Raw genomic sequence first — 20,404 nt, 5'->3', positions numbered from 1 at the left:
TTTTTTTAAGTGTCTTTTGATCTTTCTGGTTCATAATATCTAGCTTCTTTCAGTTCTGCTCCTTCTCTATATCCTTTGTGGCTTCTTTTTCCTACCCTCCTATCAAAAACATAGGAGTGTTGTGGCCTTTCTTACTTCCTGTGTTTGCCCCCAGACATTCTGTTATCATTTCTGTGTTGATGACAGTCAGACATTTATTTTATCTAGAGTCTCTGAGTTCTAATTCATGTCTTTGTAAAGATGATTATAATTGTGTGTCCCACTGTTATTTCAAACTTCAGTGTGTCTAAAACAAAATTAATTTCTTCCTATCATAGTGAATGTTCCTTCTTTCCAGTAGTACCAGTGTTATCCTGGTCACTTAGGTCAGACCCAAGTCAATTCTGCCTCATCTTTTTCTGCCGTCCCCTTTTGTCCAGTCATTAATATTTCCTATTCAATATTCCCATGGGTGTCACACTCATTTAGGTTCTCATCTCTTGAATTACTGTATCATTCTCCTAGACCTGGCCCCAAGACTCTGGTCTTCCTTTCTGCAGTCTGCAGATTTCCAATTTTTCTGATGTTACTAAGTACAGCTCGTGTTGTGTCTCCAACTTTAACCAACCTAACTTCACTTCCTTCTACTCCACGTGAGCTCCTCTATTATAGATGCATTGGGCCTCTTGGTGTCTTTGAACACTGATACTTGTTCCCATCTTTATTCCTTAATTCATGCTGCCTTTCTCACCATTTTGCCCCTTTATTATGTATCTAGGTCTTCTGTAATAAAGATACTATACAAGAAAGATTAGACTTTGAGTATGTTAGAGAAAGTAGTGTCTAGATAGGACATAATTAAAGCAGGAGTACATAAGTACTGCCCATCCCTGAAAGTGTCCACAGAGAGACAGAATTTAAATCTCTGAATTTGTTTTAATGCATTAAGAATATTTGCTGAGCCTTCATCATGTTCTGAGCATAGTACGGCTCTGAGATTAAAAGAATAAAGACATCCCTCCACCACTTACTGTCTCCACGGCTACCTCCCTAGCCCAGGCCACCATCACCTCAGTCAGATTCCTGCAGGAGCTTCCTGACTGGACTCCCTGCTACCACTCTTGCCCCTCTCCAGTCCAGGGGCCAGAAAGTTAAATCAAGATATGACTGTCACTCTTGCTTAAACCCTTTCCCATCGCATTTAGAAAATCCAGAGCTCTTACTCTTCCTTACAGTGCCCTGCACAGTCTGACCCCTATCTACTTCTCTTACTCTATATTGTCCCATCTCTACGTCACCAACTCTGCCATGCTGCCCTTTCTATTTTTTGAATATACCAAGCTCATTTCTGCTTTGTGACTGGGTGTACAGGCTATTCTTTCTACCTAGAGTATGGTTCCCTTGATCTTTGCATGGCTGGCCCCTCTTCCCTGTCATTCCCGATCCTAGCTTAATGGGAGGCCTTTCCTACCACCTGGTCCGAAGCACCTGCTCTGTACCTTCCTCTTTCCACTTCTGACACTCTACTTAAATTACCTATATTACACTTACCATGATGTGTTTCTTATGTGTCTTTTTCTCATTTCTCATGAATGTCCTCCTCTCCCCATCCTGCCCCATGTGGAATAAAAGCTCTGTGAGAGCAGAGAACTTATTTGTCTGGTTCACTGTCATATCCCTAGCACCTAACACACTGCCTGGAGCACGACGGGCAGTCACTTTTTTGTCAATAGTATTTGTGAAATGAAGAGGCCCATGCTTTTAAAGATGCTACAGTGTAGTCATAGACACAAATGACTAGCTCAGCACAGGAAGTGCTAAAGCATAAGTCGTATCTTTAAAGACCACTGGGTACATGATTGAAAGAGCAGTTCATTCAAGGTGTGGGAGAGGACGGATGAAGGTGGCAAAGTTTTACTAGGGAGGTAACAATCATCTTTGGTCCTGAATAAGGAATAGGGGCAGACAAGAACATTAGGACTGATTAAACAAAGGGAATGGCAAAAGGTAGCTCTTGGAAGCATAGAAATACGTGAGGCATTTAGGGCATAGTGAGTAGGTCAGCTAGAATTCTGAGTGAGTAATGGGTAGATTTACAGCTGGAGCAACACAAGTGCCAGATTGTAAAGTATCATATTCACTAGTAAGGTTTTGAACTTTGTGTAGGAAATGGAGAAGCTATTCTGACAGCATTATGGAGGATATATTATAAAGAAGGAACAAGGTATATAGATCAATCTGACTCAGAAAGGGGAAAGCCTAAACAGTGGAATGAAAGACAAGCATCCAAATGGAGTATGCAAATAGACTGTGTGTTAAAAATTGTTCTTTCAGTAGTTGGGTTTTTTTAGTTCAAGTTACCCTTCCTAAAGGTTTATTTTCATCTATCTTACAGAATTTGGTTGACCTTGCAGGCAGTGAAAGAGCTGCTCAAACAGGCGCTGAAGGTAATGGAAACTCATAAATGTATTGGTCTCAATGTCATCTTGTTCTTTTACAGAATAAAAAAAAAGTGCTACCTTGCACTTTAGAAATTAATAAAGATAGTAATTTTGTGATGAAAGTCCTTAACATAAAAAGCAGCATCTGGGGGCACCTGGGTGGCCCAGTCAGTTGGGTGTCCAACTTTAGATTTCGGTTTAGGTCATGATCTCATGGTTGTGAGATCAAGCCTTGTGTTAGGCTCCCACTGGGCATGGAGCCTGCTTGAGATTTTCTCTCTCCCTCCCCTCACCCCTCTCGTGTTCTCCCTCTCTCTCAAAAATTTCAAAAAAAAAATTTTTAAGTTCATTTAAAAGCAGCTCCTATATCTGGCAAATTATCTAGGCTACTATAGCATCAGTTAAAAGCTAAACTATGCAGTTGATAAGATTGCATAGCTGCAAAGCTTGTGAGAGTGCGATGAAAACCAGATTTTCATAATTAGTAAGGAAATTCAGAAAGGTGGTGGAGTATAAAATTAATATACAGACATTAATAACTCATAATACAAACAACAACCAGTTCGAATATTTAGTCTACAAAAAGACTCCATCCATTTACAATAATGACTTAAGAGATCTAATACCTAGGTAGAAACTCAACAAAAATTACGTAAGGCCAAAATAAAGAAAACTTTAAAACAGACCTAAAGGACATAATCAAATACTTAAACACATGGAAAAGCATACTTAGACAGGAAGTTTTGAAATCATGAAGATGTCAGACCTTTCTATGTCAATTTCCTACAGCCTGACACAGAGACACTCATCTGAGCATGGCCTATATCCACCAAACCAGTGGATCCTACAACCTGTGAACAAGAAATACTTGCTCGTGTTTTAAGCCTGCATGTTAAGCAGAAATATTACAGCAGCAGCTGAATCATGCACCTGTGAAATAACAGCTGTCTAAAACTATTTGTTGTAGTACTTTTTGTATATGTGGGAGATTGAAAACCTACGTGTCCCTCAGTAGGGTGCTGAGTGAATAAATTGTGATACATCCATACAGTGGAATTTTATGCTATAAAAAAGAGTGAAAAACACCAGTGTTTAATGATAGGATATATTGCCAAGTAAAAAAAAAAGCAAAGTACAAATTAGCATATATAATGTGCTACTATTTGTGTAAAAAGGAAAAGGAAGAAATAAAAGTATGTGAACTTGTATTCGTAAAAATCTCTGCAAGAGTCAACTAATAAAAGTGGTTTCCTGGTAGGAGGATAGGAACTGTTTGAATGGAGCATAAGAGTAGGAGAGAGCTTTTCAGTGTACTTTTTTTTTTTTTTTTTTTGGTGATATATGAGCCATATGAGCATATGAGCTTAAAAATTAGAACTTTGTTGGTTGTGAGTCTATAGGAATTAATTTTGTTGTTAAGTCTATAGTTGCCTAGGGGCGCCTGGGTGGCTCAGTCGTTAAGCGTCTGCCTTCGGCTCAGGTCATGATCCCAGGGTCCTGGGATTGAGCCCCGCATCGGGCTCCCTGCTCAGCAGAAAGCCTGCTTCTCCCTCTCCCACTCCCCCTGCTTGTGTTCCCTCTCTCGCTATCTCTCTCCCTGTCAAATAAATAAATAAAATCTTTAAAAAAAAAAAAAAAGTCAATAGTTGCCTATATTTGGAGGTTTGGACAAAAACAGATTTGAACTGAGGAGTTAGACAGACTCTTTTAGGAAATGAACTTTTCTTCCCTCTGATTTTATTTTTCCTTAGCCATCTGTTTCTTTTTGCTCTTTCTCTCAGGTGATAACATTTCTAGTTTACTTAATAGGTTGGAGGAATAGGGAGAGAGGCATTGAAAGTGGGCTCAGATTGGGCGCCTGGGTGGCTCAGATGGTTAAGCATCTGCCTTCGGCTCAGGTCATGATCCCAGGGTCCTGGGATCGAGTCCCACATCGGGCTCCCTGCTGGGCGGGGAGCCTGCTTCTCCCTCTGCCTCTCTCTCTCTCTCTCTCTCTCTCTCTCTGACTCTCATGAATAAATAAATAAAACATTAAAAAAAAAAAAAAGAAGAAAGTGGGCTCAGATCCAATCCAAAGCACAGACTTTACCATCTGACCCTTTAATTTCTCATTTCTTTTATAACTTACTGATAAATAAGTTCATCATCTAGTACAGGGGTCAACTTTCATTTTCATATTTGCCTAATAAATGCAGGTGTGCGACTCAAGGAAGGCTGTAATATAAATAGAAGTTTATTTATTTTGGGACAAGTGATCAAGAAACTTAGTGATGGACAAGTTGGGTAAGTTTATTCCATTGTACATTTACTTATTGATGCTTATGTTTTGCGTGAGGTTGAAAATTGTAATACTTTAGTAACACTCAAATAATGTACTGATTTCTTCCCTGTATTAAAAAGCTTTTGTGATTCTGTGAGCATGCCTAGCTTCTAAGACATATGACTGTGACCTACTAAATTTACTTTTTATCTTAAATATGATATAGTTAGTAGTTTTGATCTGCCTCAGGTAACCTGTAAAGAATTTTTAAACTGTAGCTAATTTAAGGTTCTGCATTAAAAACCAACCACTGTTGTTGTATAAAAATTCTTACTGTTTTTTTCCCCAAACCCCTTTCTCACTAAGTGGTTTCATAAATTATCGAGATAGTAAATTAACACGAATTCTCCAGAATTCCTTGGGAGGAAATGCAAAGACACGTATTATCTGCACAATTACTCCAGTGTCTTTTGATGAAACCCTTACTACTCTACAGGTGAGTTTGATTTTTATTTCAATATGGGGGAAAATCATCTTTAAGCAGAAAAAATTACCCACTAAAATTAGGTATCTTTTTTTTTAATGACATAACATACCTGCTGCAATAAAACTGATGTATTGCCTACTAAATAGTATTCCTTTGTTTTCCCAAATTTCAATCATTCATATCCCACCTCCATAATTTTTGCCACATCCAACACTATCATACTATTTTTCTGTAAAAAAAAAACTCACTTTTTCTACTTATTGTAGAAGGAAACTTTGTCTCAGTCCCATGAATGAAAAACTAGTATCATTTTCAACAAATATGTGTGTGTGTGTGTTTATAACAAAATAACTCTTGAACTCCTGCTAGCTGATTGTTGCTTGCCTTTGCTCTGAGCCTAAGGCTTACATTTTCTGTTAAAAAAAGGAAAAATGAGAAATGTCAATAGAACAGCTGTCTCAATCAAGGATTCAGTATTATTTAATGGTCACCTTCATGGACCTACTTACAGTTACTTCTGCTACTTACACTCTAAGAAATGTTGTTCTCAATAGTTACAGAGCACTGGATCAAGGTAGTGTCAGAGAAACAAAGATAAAAGGTACAGTCCCTGACCTCACAATTTATAGTCTTAGAGGGAAGGTAAGACCGGTCTTCCAATGTGATTGCCTGGATTAATTAACTATTAATAAGTAGAATAGAGTTCAGAGGAAGGAGAGATACTTTCAAGTGGAAGCAAAGCTTCAGAGTAGAGGGGGCAGCTGCACTGGACTTTGAAGGGTGGATGGGATTCCAGTAAGCCGGTGTTTGTAGGTTCTCTGTTGGCATCCATCCATCTTCAAGATATTTCCTTCGCTCTTCTGAAGACTAGAAGCCGGGGTAAGTTACAAGGACATAGAATACTCTCCATGTTCAAAAGTATTAAGCCACCGGGGAAGAGTATTGATCTTTCTTTATAAAATTTAATTATAAGAAACCTAAATATTATCAATTAAATTAATTTTTTATATTGAACACGTAACACTCTTGTATTTTTCCCCAGTTTGCCAGCACTGCCAAATACATGAAGAATACTCCTTATGTGAATGAGGTATCAAGTGATGAAGCTCTCCTGAAAAGATACAGAAAAGAAATAATGGATCTTAAGAAACAGTTAGAGGAGGTATGTATGAACCATGTATTTCAGTAAAGAATAGGGTCAGATGGAGAACTAAGATCTGCCCAAATGCCCAGAGGTTCTTAATTCATCAAAACCTGAGGTCTGTAACCTAAATTTAAAACAGCTTTCAAGTAAGGAGAAATCACCTCATAAAAATTTTAGTTTAGGGGCGCCTGGGTGGCTCAGTTGGTTAAGCGACTGCCTTCAGCTCAGGTCATGATCCTGGAGTCCTGGGATCGAGTCCCGCATCGGGCTCCCTGCTCGGTGGGGAGTCTGCTTCTCCCTCTGACCCTCCTCCCTCTCATGCTCTCTGTCTCTCATTCTCTCTCCCTCAAATAAATAAAATCTTAAAAAAAAAAAAAATTTTTTTTAGTTTAATTTACTATAAACTGAAAACTTTGGTTTCTTGAAATTATTCTAGATTTTGTTTTTTATTTCCAAAGGGCAAAATTTGAGATTTTCAAATGAGCCAAGTAGAGACATTCTTTCTAAATTGTCACAAAAAGATAGGGAATTAGGTTAATAAGAAAGACCGTGTGTAGTTACTTAAAACTTTAATTTTTGTATTTTCACATTATCTTGAATTCTTCTGACCCTAAGATAAAGTCTAATAAGGTAGCATAATCACTTGTCATTGTAATTTGTTTCTTTTAACCATTACAGTTTCATATTTTATAAAAATCTTATATTTTGGTTATCTTTTTTAAAATGAGCTAAAATTTAAAAAAATAAAATGACCTAAAATATCAAATGAAAGTCTTATGAGAACATCTGTTCTTTTGCCGTAGGTGTTCAAGCCTCTGCTTTTATAACTTCTCTGCCTATCATTTATATATTTTTAGGCAATTACTAGAATTGCTTTAACAGCCTTGCTATAATCTTATATATAGCATCTAGAATACACAGGAAGAAATGTGTATTTTACTTTATTATAGGTTTGAGAAATTACTGATGATGGCAACTGCCATAGTGTTAGTATTTTGTAGGTAGGGTATATTTCATTTCAGTAAAGCCTGATGCAGGGCTCGATTATCACAACCCTGAGATCATGACCTGAACTGAAATCAGTAGTCGGACGCTTAACTGACTGACCACCCAAGAGCCCCCACATACAAATTTAATATTCTGTTCTTTTAAGCTACTTTCAAGGTTTTAAAATCTAGCTACATTTATTATTAACATAACTTAATATTACATTCTATAGGTTTCTTTGGAGACTCGGGCCCAGGCAATGGAAAAAGACCAGTTGGCCCAACTTTTGGAAGAAAAAGATTTGCTTCAAAAAGTACAGATTGAGAAAATTCAGAACTTAACACGGATGCTGGTGACCTCTTCTTCCCTCACATCACAACAGGAATTAAAGGTAAAATTTAAAAGATGACAACTCAGACTTGGTATACAGAGACTAGGATTGGTATTCTTATATGTTTATTATATAGTTATGCATTTCTTATCCTTTGATACAGTATATTCAGAAAACCCAGAACATTTTGTGTGTTTGCCTATACATTAGTAAAACCTAAGAGGTTCATTAAAAATAAGGATCTCTGATCCCATGTGTAGAGATCCTAATTCAAGAAATCTAAAATACTGACAAGGAATCTATGTACAATATGTTTCTTAAGAAATTCTAATGAAGTTGATCAGGTGATTGAGAACCATAAGTGTCTAGGGTATGTGGTAATATTTTCTATTTAAAGAAACAAATATTAATCTTGGGAAAATTGATCTAGAATATAGATCAACATAGTGATCAAAATTCTGACTTCCAGTATGTGTACTTTTTGTTTTTACCAAAGTTAGGGGTTTTTTTTTAGCCCAGTAGGTATTTTTTGTCTATGATGGTATCATGATTAAAAGGATGGCCTCTGGAGCTTGACTCCCCGGATTTGAATCCTGGTGCTGTCAATTCCTAACTCTTTACCTTAGGCAATTTCTTAAATCCACTTTGCTGCAGTTTCCTTATCTGTGAGATAGCTTGATTCCCACCTCGTAAGATTGTTGTGAGAATTAGGTGAAATAATGCATAGAATGTGCTCAACACTACATTTTCCACAGGGCAAATCCTCAATAAATATATGCTCTTAAGATAATATTATTAATAGAAATTATGTTCAAGTCACCATACTAGGTATAAAGAAGACATCCCAAGTGCTATTTGTTGACTGACTGATGAATAGGAAACAGCCCAATGGAAGGTATAAGGAAGACTATTTCAGGAAGAGATCCACATGTACAAAAGCTTGGAGTAGTGAAAACAACATAATGTATCCCTTGGACTTAAAATGTTTTGGTGGCAGGGGAATTTTAAATCACAATGAAGGATTTGAACATTGCATTATGCTAAGGGCAAGCTAAAGTCTTATAGGTAACATGATCATGATTTTGTTTCAGAAAGGAATGGCTGCTTATGTGCATCAGATTGGTTGGGGTTCTACAAGGACTGTGACTCTGGAAATGGAAAAAAAACAGATCAGTTGGAGAGCTATGTGGGAGAGAGACTCAACAGGACTTTGTGATTGCTTAGATGTGGGGGTCAGGGAGAGGGAGAGAGAGGTATCCAGAATGACTGGCAAACATTGCTGGGTAGCTGGTAGTATTTACTGTTAAGGAACATTGAATGAAGAGCAGTGCAGCTGCTCAGTGTTTTATCTGGGACATCTCCAGTTTAAGATTTCAGGCAATTGAAAATGAAAATGAAAATCAGGTGAAAGATGTGAGGTAGAGATATCAGTTTGGGCATTAGCTGCTGCAGATCCAAAGTCAAGTCGTGGGAATGGATGGGCTTGTTCTGAGAGCATGTTGGGAATGAAAAGAAGACCAAAGACCAGACCCCAAGGACGACTTTTAGATAAAGGTAGAAGAATCCCAAAGGGAGCCGGGATTCGCTCTAGAGTTAAGAAGGAAACCAGATGAGTTGTGGTCACTAAGGGAAGAGAATATTTCAGAGGGGTAGCACTCAGCAGTGTCACATTCTGCTGAGAAGTTAATTAAGATAAATATAGACAATTTTTTGGATTTGGAAACAAGCTCATTTACAAAGCAATTTGAGCTATGTGCTAGGAGTGAAAGCCATCTTACAGAGGGTTGAGATGACCCCAAGGGATGAGATCATGAGCACATTAGAGGGGACTGGCCTCAGATAGAAAAAAGGATCATTTATAGATCAGCTCACCTATAAAAAGGATGTAGTAATAGGACAGTTGGGAGGATCAAGTAAGATGAGATAGTACTTGTACCTCCTAGAGGGACAGGAGAAGAATGGTAGCCATGAAATATGGAAAAACACAAGCAGAGGAAGAGAAACCAGCAAAGCAGAGTGAGTGGTGGGATAAGCACCAGGAGACAGAGGTGTTCCTGAAAGGATGATGAAGGAGTAGACGGATGATGAGGAAGAGCACGAAAGAGAAATGGAAAGAAAATTGTAGCTAGAGAGAAGTAAGGAGTGAAGGGTTTGTTTTTAAAAAAAATCAAAAGCAAATGGAGAGGCTGGAGCATTCATTCATCGAGCTGTTAGAGGGGGCTGGTGAGGCTAACAGATGAATCGGTAACCCAGGGAGCAAGGGGAGGAGCAATGAGGTTAGGAGCCCTGGTGAAGGCATTAGCTTTACTGCATTGGAAGAGACTGGCATTGTGAAGGCTGTGTGGAGATCTACTCGCTGAAGGAAGTTCAAATAGACCATCTGTCTTCCCTTCCCAGTCAGAGCTGGACACCCCAAAGTGCTTTTGGTAGCTGTGGTGGGCAGCAGCAGCTTCCCTGCTAGAGAACACTGGATCACTTGGGGGGTGGGAGTCAGCCGATTCCTTTCAATTAAGTCCCAGAAAAGTTTGTAGGGAAACTTTAAAGTAAAACATGAATTTTAAATGATAGTTTCATCAAATTTTTTATAGGGTTAAACACTGATTTTATTTATTTATTTATTTTTTTAAAGATTTTATTTATTTATTTGACAGAGAGAGACACAGCGAGAGAAGGAACACAAGCAGGGGGAGTGGGAGAGGGAGAAGCAGGCTTCCCGCGGAGCAGGGAGCCCGATGCGGGGCTCGATCCCAGGACCCTGCGATCATGACCTGAGCCGAAGGCAGACGCTTAACGACTGAGCCACCCAGGCGCCCCTAAACACTGATTTTAAAAGTTTGTTTTCTCATGACATCCTTAGACTGATAGGATATTAAAATAGGCTTAAAAAGAATTCTACCAAGTCCGTGGTTTCCAAGAAATATAAATTAATTCCCTTGTTTTACGATGTTTGAGCCCAGATCTGTTTGAGGTAATTTTGATTTTTTTCCTCTTAGGCTAAAAGAAAACGAAGAGTCACTTGGTGCCTTGGCAAAATTAACAAAATGAAGGACTCAAATTATATAAATGAATTTAATATGTCAACAAATGTAGCAAAAGCACGTAAGGCGGCTGCAACCGTAGTGGGGGAAATTGATGAATGTGAGTGCTTTTTTAGCTGGTTTTAATTACAAAAGCATCCCAGTAAAGACTACTTTATTTATAACTCAGTTAATGTGATAAACACATTTAATAAAATGTATGCATTTTAGATGCAATTACAATGGAGATAATGATAAAAATTAGTGATTTTAAGAAAGTGAACATTCTCTATTATTTTCACATCTCTTAAGAATGATACACTTTAGTTGAAACACAAGACATTTTTATTGTTGGTTTTGTTCTAATCATTATCCAGTTAAATTAGTATCCATATAATATAAATTAGTATCCATATAACATCTGCCTTAAACTTTAATTTTGAAAGGGTAGCATTACACAGGCATGTTTCAAAATAATGTCTCCAACATTAGCAGTATTTTTAAAGGGCATTTTAAAATCTACTTACATTGATCAAATCTCAAATTCAGAATTTGTCCTTTTACCTATATTGTATCAAGGATCGAGTATTTTATTACTAATTCTAACCAGGGATCTTAATTCATACAATATTATAAATGATCATATCTTTTGTTAATATATTCTTGGCATTCATATTTTGAGCACATGTTAGCTAATTGGAGCTTATTATTACCTCCGATCAGATTTTTTTTTAGTCTTTGACTTTTAAGAAACTTTATTAAACATATTTATGGATAAATTTCTTTTTCCCCTAATTCTAGCTTTCTGCTCAGAGTCTGATATTTTCAGTAATACTTTTGATACATTAAATGAGACAGAGTGGAATCCAGCAACAAAGCTACTAAGTCAGGTAACTTAAATGTATTTTATAAAAAACATTATCTCTCACTCTTTTTAAAATTCACTTTTTGTTGGTGTTTACATTGTTGTAGCAGCACATTACTCGCTCTGACTTAATTTTAGTAACAGTTTTGGTTCTAATTACTCGTTACACTCCTAACTGATAACTGACACGTAGAAGGAAGCTAAAAATTTTGTAATGCTGGTGTATGGTAATAGGTAAACATTTGCGTCTAATTCTTTCCCAATAAATCTTGGTATCTATGGGTGTTTTTTTTGTTTTTTTTTGGTTTTTTGTTTTTTGTTTTTTTTTAGTTTCTGTTTTTCCTTACATAATCCCGTAAGGGTTTTAATAAAGGCTGATTTTTAAAGTGTCAAAATTCTCAGGCATATAGTAGAAGAATGACACAGCAGGGAGGGGGTAATATTGCCAAATCATACTGAAAAATAAAAGTAAATGTATTATGTGTGGTTTTATCAAACCTTTAGGGAATACTATGGTGAATACTTCACTAGGTATAGAGTCCATATTGACTTTCTAGGCTACTAATGTCCAAAAAAGTACAGTATAGTTTTATAAATGTATTTGTTAAGAAAATTTCATTTTAGTTTTAGAATAAAATTGCAGTGATTCTTGGGAATTATTATCATTACTTAACCATTGTATTAGTTAAAATTAGGTGTTATAGTTAAAATGCTTTTATGTCCCTAAAACATCCTCTAGAAGTGTGTTGTTTTTGGAAAATCCCTGGTGTTAATTTTTGTTTTTTTAACCTGCAGTTTATCTCTTTCTCATAATAGTATACAAAACAGAAACAGGCCTCTTTTGAGTATGGTAAAACATAGCCTTTAGAGTTTTAGAGGTCAATAAATAGTACCTCTGTTTCCCTTCCAAAATTCAGACCTATTTAAGAAATAAAACAGGCATCAGACAGGTGGAGAATTAAATTATCGGCTTCATAACAAAGGAGCATAAGGATCTATGGTCAAGTGGACTTCCCGGGATGCACCCTACCTCCCCAGCCTCCTACTCCTGACAACTTTCCCAGTTAGATATAGGCAGAGCACTTGTTTATATGATCTTTTTTTTTTTTCAATCCTTTCGAAATAGTCTTCTAAGCTAGTTTACCAAAATGCACATCCTTTATTTTACCCTGGATCAAGCTAAACCATTAGAAAGATATTGAAGAAGAGAATGACCTAAGTTAACTACATGATTTCAGGTTAAACTATTTGACTAATCCAAATTTTAGTAAGGAAACAATATAGGATTAGAATTCTCTCCAACTTGAAAATCTGGTTTTGTTTCCAATAGGAAAACTTAGAAAGTGAACTGAATTCACTTCGTGCCAACTATGATAATCTGGTATTGGACTATGAACAACTAAGACGAGAAAATGAAGAAATGGAATTGAAATTAAAAGAAAAGAATGATTTGGATGAATTTGAGGCTCTAGAAAGAAAAGCAGAAAAAGATCAGGAGGTAAGAGATACGGAAACATGAAAATAAAACCACACTTTTAAAAGAAGTGTCATTCTTGGGCACCTGGGTGGCTCAGTTGGTTAAGCGGCTGCCTTCAGCTCAGGTCATGATCCTGGAGTCCCGGGATCGAGTCCCGCATCAGGCTCCCTCCTCGGCAGGGAGTCTGCTTCTCCCTCTGACCCTCCCCCCTCTCATGTGCTCGCTCTCTCTCATTCTCTCTCTCTCAAATAAATAAATAAAATCTTTAAAAAAATAAATAAAAGAAGTATCATTCTCTTAAAGATGTTTATTTCTAAGGTTGACATATGGAGAATCCAACCATTTTCTATGTGTACACACAATTTAGAGAATTTAAGAAGTAATTCATATATTAATTATTTTTCTCAAACATTAATTTGTTGAGCACACCAGAAGTACTGTCTAGAGTATAACCATTTCCTGCTGAGACCAATATGAATTTTACTATCTGGCTGAATGTTTTATGCATGGATACTATGTGTTAATGGATTTCATTTTCTTTACAAAGTATATTCCTAAATATTTAGAATATTATTAGAAAGGCTGGGGAAGCTGATTTTGCTCATGTCTTTTTCCGTATCAGAGAGTTATTGTGAAAATTATTGTAACTAATACTAAATACTAGTAATGAAATTATTAGAAATGAAACAGATCACTTAAATTTTCTAAATATATAATATTAAGCTACATGTTAAGAGAACCCAATCCAGAAACACTCAGACTTCAGATACTTAGAAATTGTCCCAAGAAATTCAAGAGATTTCTTAGAGCAGACCTTCCTTAACCTAGAGGTCACAGACATTATAAAATTATTTTGCAGAATTTTTGAATGCATATCCATTGTTCTGGAACAAGAATCCGTAGCCATTATAAGACTATGAAGCAATCTATAACTCCCCTACCCTCAAAATAAGAGCCAGTGTTCTGGTGTAGTTAAAACATGAGTTAATTTGCAGCTATTTCCGAGATTTCTGTGAGGATGGCCCAAAGGGACACAATGCTTTTTCCTCGGTATTGTTGTTTCATTTCTTGCCCTCTTTTTTTAAATTTTTTTTTTAAATAAGGAAAGAAACAATTCAGTGCCAAAAGTATTATTTCCATTCTACCTATAAATTAAAGTTAATCCTACATTTCATGGGTATATATCCTAAGATGCAAAGTCTGTATGTTCTCCACAGGGTTTCATTTAACTTGTTTTAAAATTTGCATGTTAACAAAATACAAAATTCGAATATTGACCTGTAGACGTCAATCAATAAACACTGAGTTTTATAAGGAAGGGGGTGGTCTAGTGTCATGGTTAAGAGCATGGTCTCTGGAGCCAAACTTGCTTCCAAGTAGGATACAAGGCCTTGAGTGAGTCTCGGAATCTCTCCGGACTTCCTGTTTCTCTCCACCCTGGAGGTTGAACCAGGTGCTGGCCAAGGCCCCTTCTAACTCCCAGTGTCATTTAATTCTGTCTTACTCGTTATAAATAATATGACATAAAATTAACTTTGGGCATAAGTATAGCAATAAATTCTCAAAGTTTTTTACGTGATTTATATATTCAATAATAAAAACTGAAGCTCACAGAGTAAATGACTTGACTCTCACATCCTGATTCTTTTTTTTCCTTTTAACCACAGTCAAGGGGGAAAATAATCCTATTCTTTTCATCTTTACTTGGACACAACTAAAATTCTAGGTTCTATAAGGTAACCTAAAATATTAAGTAATAAAAACTTATTCTGCCCAAAGGCAGTTCCATTCTATTTTAAACTAAAGATGTAAGTCTGTGTATGCAGTAAAATATGTTCCCAAACCTTCATTTTGGGAAAAGCTTAGCCAAAAAGGAGGTAAAATTCAAATTATGGCCTTAGGACATGTGGTCATTGCCCTGGTCTGCCTAATGGTCTTATAAATCACCAGAGCTGTGTATCATTTTCAAATGGGAATATAGAAATACAGGATGTTTAAATAGTAATTTTTAGAAGGAAGGGTAAACAAAGTCAAGTCTCATCAAGCTCAGGGAACAAAGGAAATTCCAACCCTCCACCTGATTTAACTTGATTAATTTTAGAATTTTAATAACTTGGAGGTTTTTGTCTTAGGGAATTAAATATTTTATTTTACCTGCTGAAAATTACATAAATTGAAATGTAATTTTTTTTATGTAGCAGCCAATTAACTTTTGACTATATCATATACTTTCTCTTTATACTCAGCATCTTAAATAATACCTCATTAGGAAGTCACAGTCCAAGCTTTACAAAAGTTCATCTTTCTCCATTAATTAGAAATAATACTTAAAGTGCTATTTCAAATGAGAAGTGAGATAAGTTTTCTTTCTAAATGTTTATTTTCTAAAATAAAGATTAATTTTTTAGTTCTTCCTTATTTTTTTTTATTGTGTTATGTTAATCACCATACATTACATCATTAGTTTTTGATGTAGTGTTCCATGATTCATTGTTTGCATATAACACCCAGTGCTCCATTCAGTACGTGCCCTCCTCAATACCCATCACCAGGCTAACCCATCCCCCCACCCCCCTCCCCTCTAGAACCCTCAGTTTGTTTCTCAGAGTCCATAGTCTCTCATGGTTCATCTCCCCCTCCAATTTACCCCCCTTCATTTTTTATTGGTAAATGTGACTTTGTTGCACAAAGTTTAGAAACAGGAAAGAAAAGATAAAAGATGGAGCCAATTTAAATTATAGCCAACACAAATGTCTAAAATTTTGCTGAACAGTTGATAGCCACTAACCACATGTGATGATTGAGTACTTGAAGTGCGGCCAATTTGAACTGACTTAAGTATGAAAAAAAAAAAAAGTAAACTATTTAGTTTTTTATATTGATTACATGAATAAGTGATAATATTTTGGATATATCAGGTTCAAATATATTTTTAAAATTAGTTCTGTTTTTTTAATGCAGCCAGTAGGAAATTTTCAATTACTAATTTGGCTCACATAATATTTCTGGATGATGCTGACCTAAAATAGGAATGTCAACACTAGTTTGAATGTAAACTAGTTAGGACTGAATTAAATATTCAGAAAATATTACTTAAACAAGATGCTATTTTCGTAAATCCCTTACATTTCTACTAGAATTGGCCTTTACTTTTTTATTCTTTTTGAATCTTATTTTATTTAAATTCAATTAATTAACATATAGTGTATCATTAGTTTCAGAGGTAGAGTTCAGTTATTCATCAGTTGCATATAACACCCAGTATTCATTACATCACATGCCCTCCTTAATGCCCATCACCCTGTTACCCCATCCCCCCACCCACCTTGCCTTTACTTTTTAAGGACTCACCGAATTATGAAGATTTCATAATTCTAAGAGAAAGTATGTTTATCTCTGGTAAGTTGTCATTTACGTGTTTTGACACAAATGTATGTAGTACTCAAATATTTAATGCTCCAGGTATTTGATGGAAAGGAAACTTTAATAGAAACACATGTATTTTTAAGTATTCTTTATACTTTTAGACAGTTAAAAAATATAAAGCAATAACATCATTTTCCATAGAATGAATCAATAAGGTAATAATTGATAATCCTATACATATCTCTGTAGCTTTAGTGAACAGTAATATTATTGTAAAGGCACCACATGAAACTACCCTAATCCAGACCTAAATTCTAAAACACAAATCCTTAAAAAGTATGCCAGTGTAAAACTAAATGGCTAATTTATGGGAAGAAACCAAAATATCTTGTAGAATAAATAACATTTCTGCATTGAACCTCCCCAAAACAAAAATCTATTAAAAGTGTGTTTTTTAAAGTTTGATTACCAGTTTATATCTTCCAAGGGATGCATACTAATTTGCTTTTGACATTATTATAGCATTATTAACAGGTGACATAACTGTTACTTGGGTCATGCTGAGGTTTTTTTCTTGTTTGCTTGTTTTGTGGGGTTTGAGGATTTTTTGTTTGACTTACTGGGTTTCTGTTTGTTTTATATCTTCAAATAATGAGATGCTCTGTAACAGTAGCTTGAACAACTGATCTCTTAATCCCTTCTTACTGTTTTGGTGATTCTGAAGCAGTGAATAAATGCTATCTTTTGGTGGGTTTTTTTGTTTTTTTTTTTTTTGCTTTATTAACCAGTGGTTTGCTCTGTTGCCTGTTCACATGCTCTTACAGATGCAACTAATTCATGAAATTTCCAACTTAAAGAATTTAGTTAAGCATGCAGAAGTGTATAATCAAGATCTTGAGGTGAGCATTTATGTTGGTATTTCTATTATAAGGAACTAGAACTATAAAATGTACATCATACGTAATTGAACATGATTTCAGAAAATAGAAGAAACGTTTTGTTTTTTAAATATCAACTTTTTAAATTTTACTAACGGTTTAAACTATTAAATGTAAGTTCTTTTTTATCCCCTAAAATTTAAATCCAAGAAAATACATTTCACTTTTTTCTGTTTCGTACTTCTTATAGAATGAACTAAGCTCAAAAGTAGAGCTGCTTAGAGAAAGGGAAGACCAGATTAAGAAGCTGCAGAAATACATAGACTCTCAGAAGTCAGAAGACATGAAAATGGACTTGTCATACTCATCGGTAAAAATCAGGTTTATTTTGTTGTTTAATCATGTAGGCATTTTTAGTATACCATCATCATTATTATCAATATTGAGCTTACATTGAGCCTACTGTTTGCCAGGCATTGTTGTAATTGTTTTACATATAGTATTTTATTTAATCTTGTCTATGACTCTGTAAAAGAGGGACTGTTAGTATCATTGCCATTTTACGGATAAAGAATCATTCATAGAGAGTTGAGAATATCGTTCTTTGAGTGAATATAAGTAAGTTAAGGATGAGCTTCCATTAAAAATTAGTAATTCAGGGGCGCCTGGGTGGCTCAGTCGTTAAGCGTCTGCCTTCGGCTCAGGTCATGATCCCAGGGTCCTGGGATCGAGCCCCGCATCGGGCTCCCTGCTTGGCGGGGAGCCTGCTTCTCCCTCTCCCACTCCCCCTGCATGTGTTCCTTCTCTCGCTGTGTCTCTCTCTGTCAAATAAATAAATAAAAATCTTAAAAAAAAAAAAATTAGTAATTCAGGGCGCCTGGGTGGCTCAGTCGTTAAGCGTCTGCCTTCGGCTCAGGTCATGGTCCCGGGGTCCTGGGATCGAGCCCCGCATCGGGCTCCTTGCTCTGCGGGAAGCCTGCTCTCCCTCTCCCGCTCCCCCTGCCTGTGTTCCTCCTCTCGCTGTGTCTTTCTCTGTCAAATAAATAAATTTTAAAAATAAAAAAAATTAAAAAAATTAGTAATTCAAAATTTATTATTTTTTTCAATTATTTTATGCAAATGCATGCAGAAGTATGTAGTCAGTATCTCCAGGTGAGCACTTATGTTGGTATTGATAAGTAACTGAAACTGTACATATCACATGCGATTGAGCATGATTTTATAAATTTCATTAATATTAATGCATTCTCATTATAATTTAAATAACTATTTTAACAGTTTGGTATTTTTCAGAAACTGTAGCTCTAGATGATTTTAGTTGGTATAAGATATGATATTAAGGGACTCCTGGGTGGCTCAGTCAGTTAAACGTCTTCCTTCAGCTCAGGTCATGATCCTGGAGTCCCAGGATCAATCCTGGGATCAGGCTCCCTGCTCAGCAGGGAGTCTGCTTCTCCCTCTGCCTCTACCCCTCCCCCCTGCTCGAGCTCTCTCTTGCATGCTCTCTCTCTCAAATAAATAAATAAAATCTTAAAAAAAAAAAGATATGGCATTAAATAACATTGAATTTCATGATGAAATTGTTAATTTTTGCTGCTTGCTTTCTATTCTATTTGCCTTCAGTCCTCCTGATTACTTCAAGAAAGTATCAGTTTGATTCTAGTTTTTAACTCTTTTTAAGAAGGCAGCAGTTTCAAGCTGAAATTTTGGTTTTTCTTCTTTTGTTTTCATTTGAGTTTTTCAGAGTACTTTTTATTACCTTCTATCAGGACTCTTCTGTTAACTGACAAATGATCCTTTGTAAAAGTAATCTTACTGTTCTAAAGAAAGGGGGAAGAAAGGCACTTTCATATAATCCAGGAGTGTCTGTTGATAGAGTGGCAAGTAGAATTGCCCACTTTTTAAAAATTGCTATTTCTTTCTCTTTATTCATCCAATTCATTCATTCATTTGTGCATTAATATTCTGCCAAGGATATATGTGGTTGAATTTATGTAAGCTAAAGTTAAAATGCCACTTCTCTCTCAAAATGAGACTGAGATCTTTTCATGTATTTATCAATCATTTGCATTTTCCCTTCTGTGAGTTGCCTGTTCATCTTTTCTCTGTTTTTCTATTGGTTTTTTTGTCTTTTTCTTTGTAATTTGTGATTTCATATCCTTAATTTTAATTATGAACTACTCACCTGCCATTTTTAGATGGCAGGTCATTTTAAGTCATTTTAGAATGACTTAAAAATACATAGGAAATTTTAACAAGCTAGCTGAACAACAATTGTGTTAACCTTTTTTAAACAATAACAAATTTCTTCAGTCTATACAATGCTTCTATAATTTGGAAAAATATAGCCAATTTTTCATAAATAAATAAATATTTAAAATATTTTTATTATGGAAAATATTATTTCTTTTCATCTTTTCCTAAATAGACATTTGAAATTAGCATATTTCACTAAATTCTTTTTGTCCTGTGTATAGGAAAGCACTGAAGACATAAAACAAATGAAACAGACTCTGCTTGATACTGAAACTGTAGCCCTTGATGCCAAGAAAGAATCAGCCTTTCTTAGAAGTGAAAATCTGGAGCTGAAAGAGAAAATGGTAACTGTTTCCTGTAATATTTATAATAAAATAGTTGTTACAATCACTACATTTCTGTGAATTTGCTATCTTTCTCTCAACAGAAAGAACTTACAAATACATACAAGCAAATGGAAAATGATATTCAGTTATATCAATGCCAACTGGAGGCAAAAAAGAAAATGCAAGTGGATCTGGAGAAAGAATTACAATCTTCTTTTAATGAAATAACAAAACTCACCTCCCTTATAGATGGCAAAGTTCCAAAAGGTATTTCATAATTTCACTTAATTCTTTGCAGATCTGACTTTGTCTAGAAACCTACCTGAAGGATTTTGCGACTATATTCCAATGGGTAGAAATATATTATCCTCTGATATGATTGTTTTAATAGCCTAATAATGAGTTTCGATATTATTTGAGATCAGTATTTATAACTGCTTCCATGGAATTCCAATTAATAAGGGTTTAGGAATTATTTTTCAAATAAATTGGACCTGATTTTCATAAATTGATTGAAGAACTATTAACAGTTAGATTACCTGTTAACCAACATTGACTCTTCAATAAATTTTTATATAGTCTGATTAAAT

The 20,404-nt window shown here is 35.5% G+C and overlaps 1 protein-coding gene across 2 annotated transcripts in view; it reads left to right on the top strand.

The window, feature by feature from the left end:
- Positions 1-20,404, top strand: part of CENPE (centromere protein E) — an 82,471-nt gene that overhangs the window by 7,428 nt on the left and 54,639 nt on the right. The window contains exons 9-20 of one of the 2 annotated variants that reach the window (XM_078069035.1): positions 2,375-2,426; positions 4,616-4,703; positions 5,047-5,176; positions 6,210-6,329; positions 7,531-7,689; positions 10,623-10,767; positions 11,448-11,536; positions 12,842-13,009; positions 17,179-17,253; positions 17,483-17,602; positions 19,710-19,832; positions 19,916-20,081. In XM_078069035.1, coding sequence (XP_077925161.1) covers positions 2,375-2,426; positions 4,616-4,703; positions 5,047-5,176; positions 6,210-6,329; positions 7,531-7,689; positions 10,623-10,767; positions 11,448-11,536; positions 12,842-13,009; positions 17,179-17,253; positions 17,483-17,602; positions 19,710-19,832; positions 19,916-20,081 — 1,435 coding nt within the window. The remainder of the gene's footprint in view (positions 1-2,374; positions 2,427-4,615; positions 4,704-5,046; positions 5,177-6,209; positions 6,330-7,530; positions 7,690-10,622; positions 10,768-11,447; positions 11,537-12,841; positions 13,010-17,178; positions 17,254-17,482; positions 17,603-19,709; positions 19,833-19,915; positions 20,082-20,404) is intronic. The other variant, XM_078069036.1, reaches the window with a different exon arrangement.

The sequence above is a fragment of the Halichoerus grypus genome, chromosome 3 (genome assembly GCF_964656455.1).
Source record: "Halichoerus grypus chromosome 3, mHalGry1.hap1.1, whole genome shotgun sequence".
Classification (NCBI taxonomy): Eukaryota; Metazoa; Chordata; class Mammalia; order Carnivora; family Phocidae; genus Halichoerus; species Halichoerus grypus.
The sequence above is the reverse complement of the archived record's forward strand: the minus strand, read 5'-3'. Positions and strand labels throughout refer to the sequence as shown.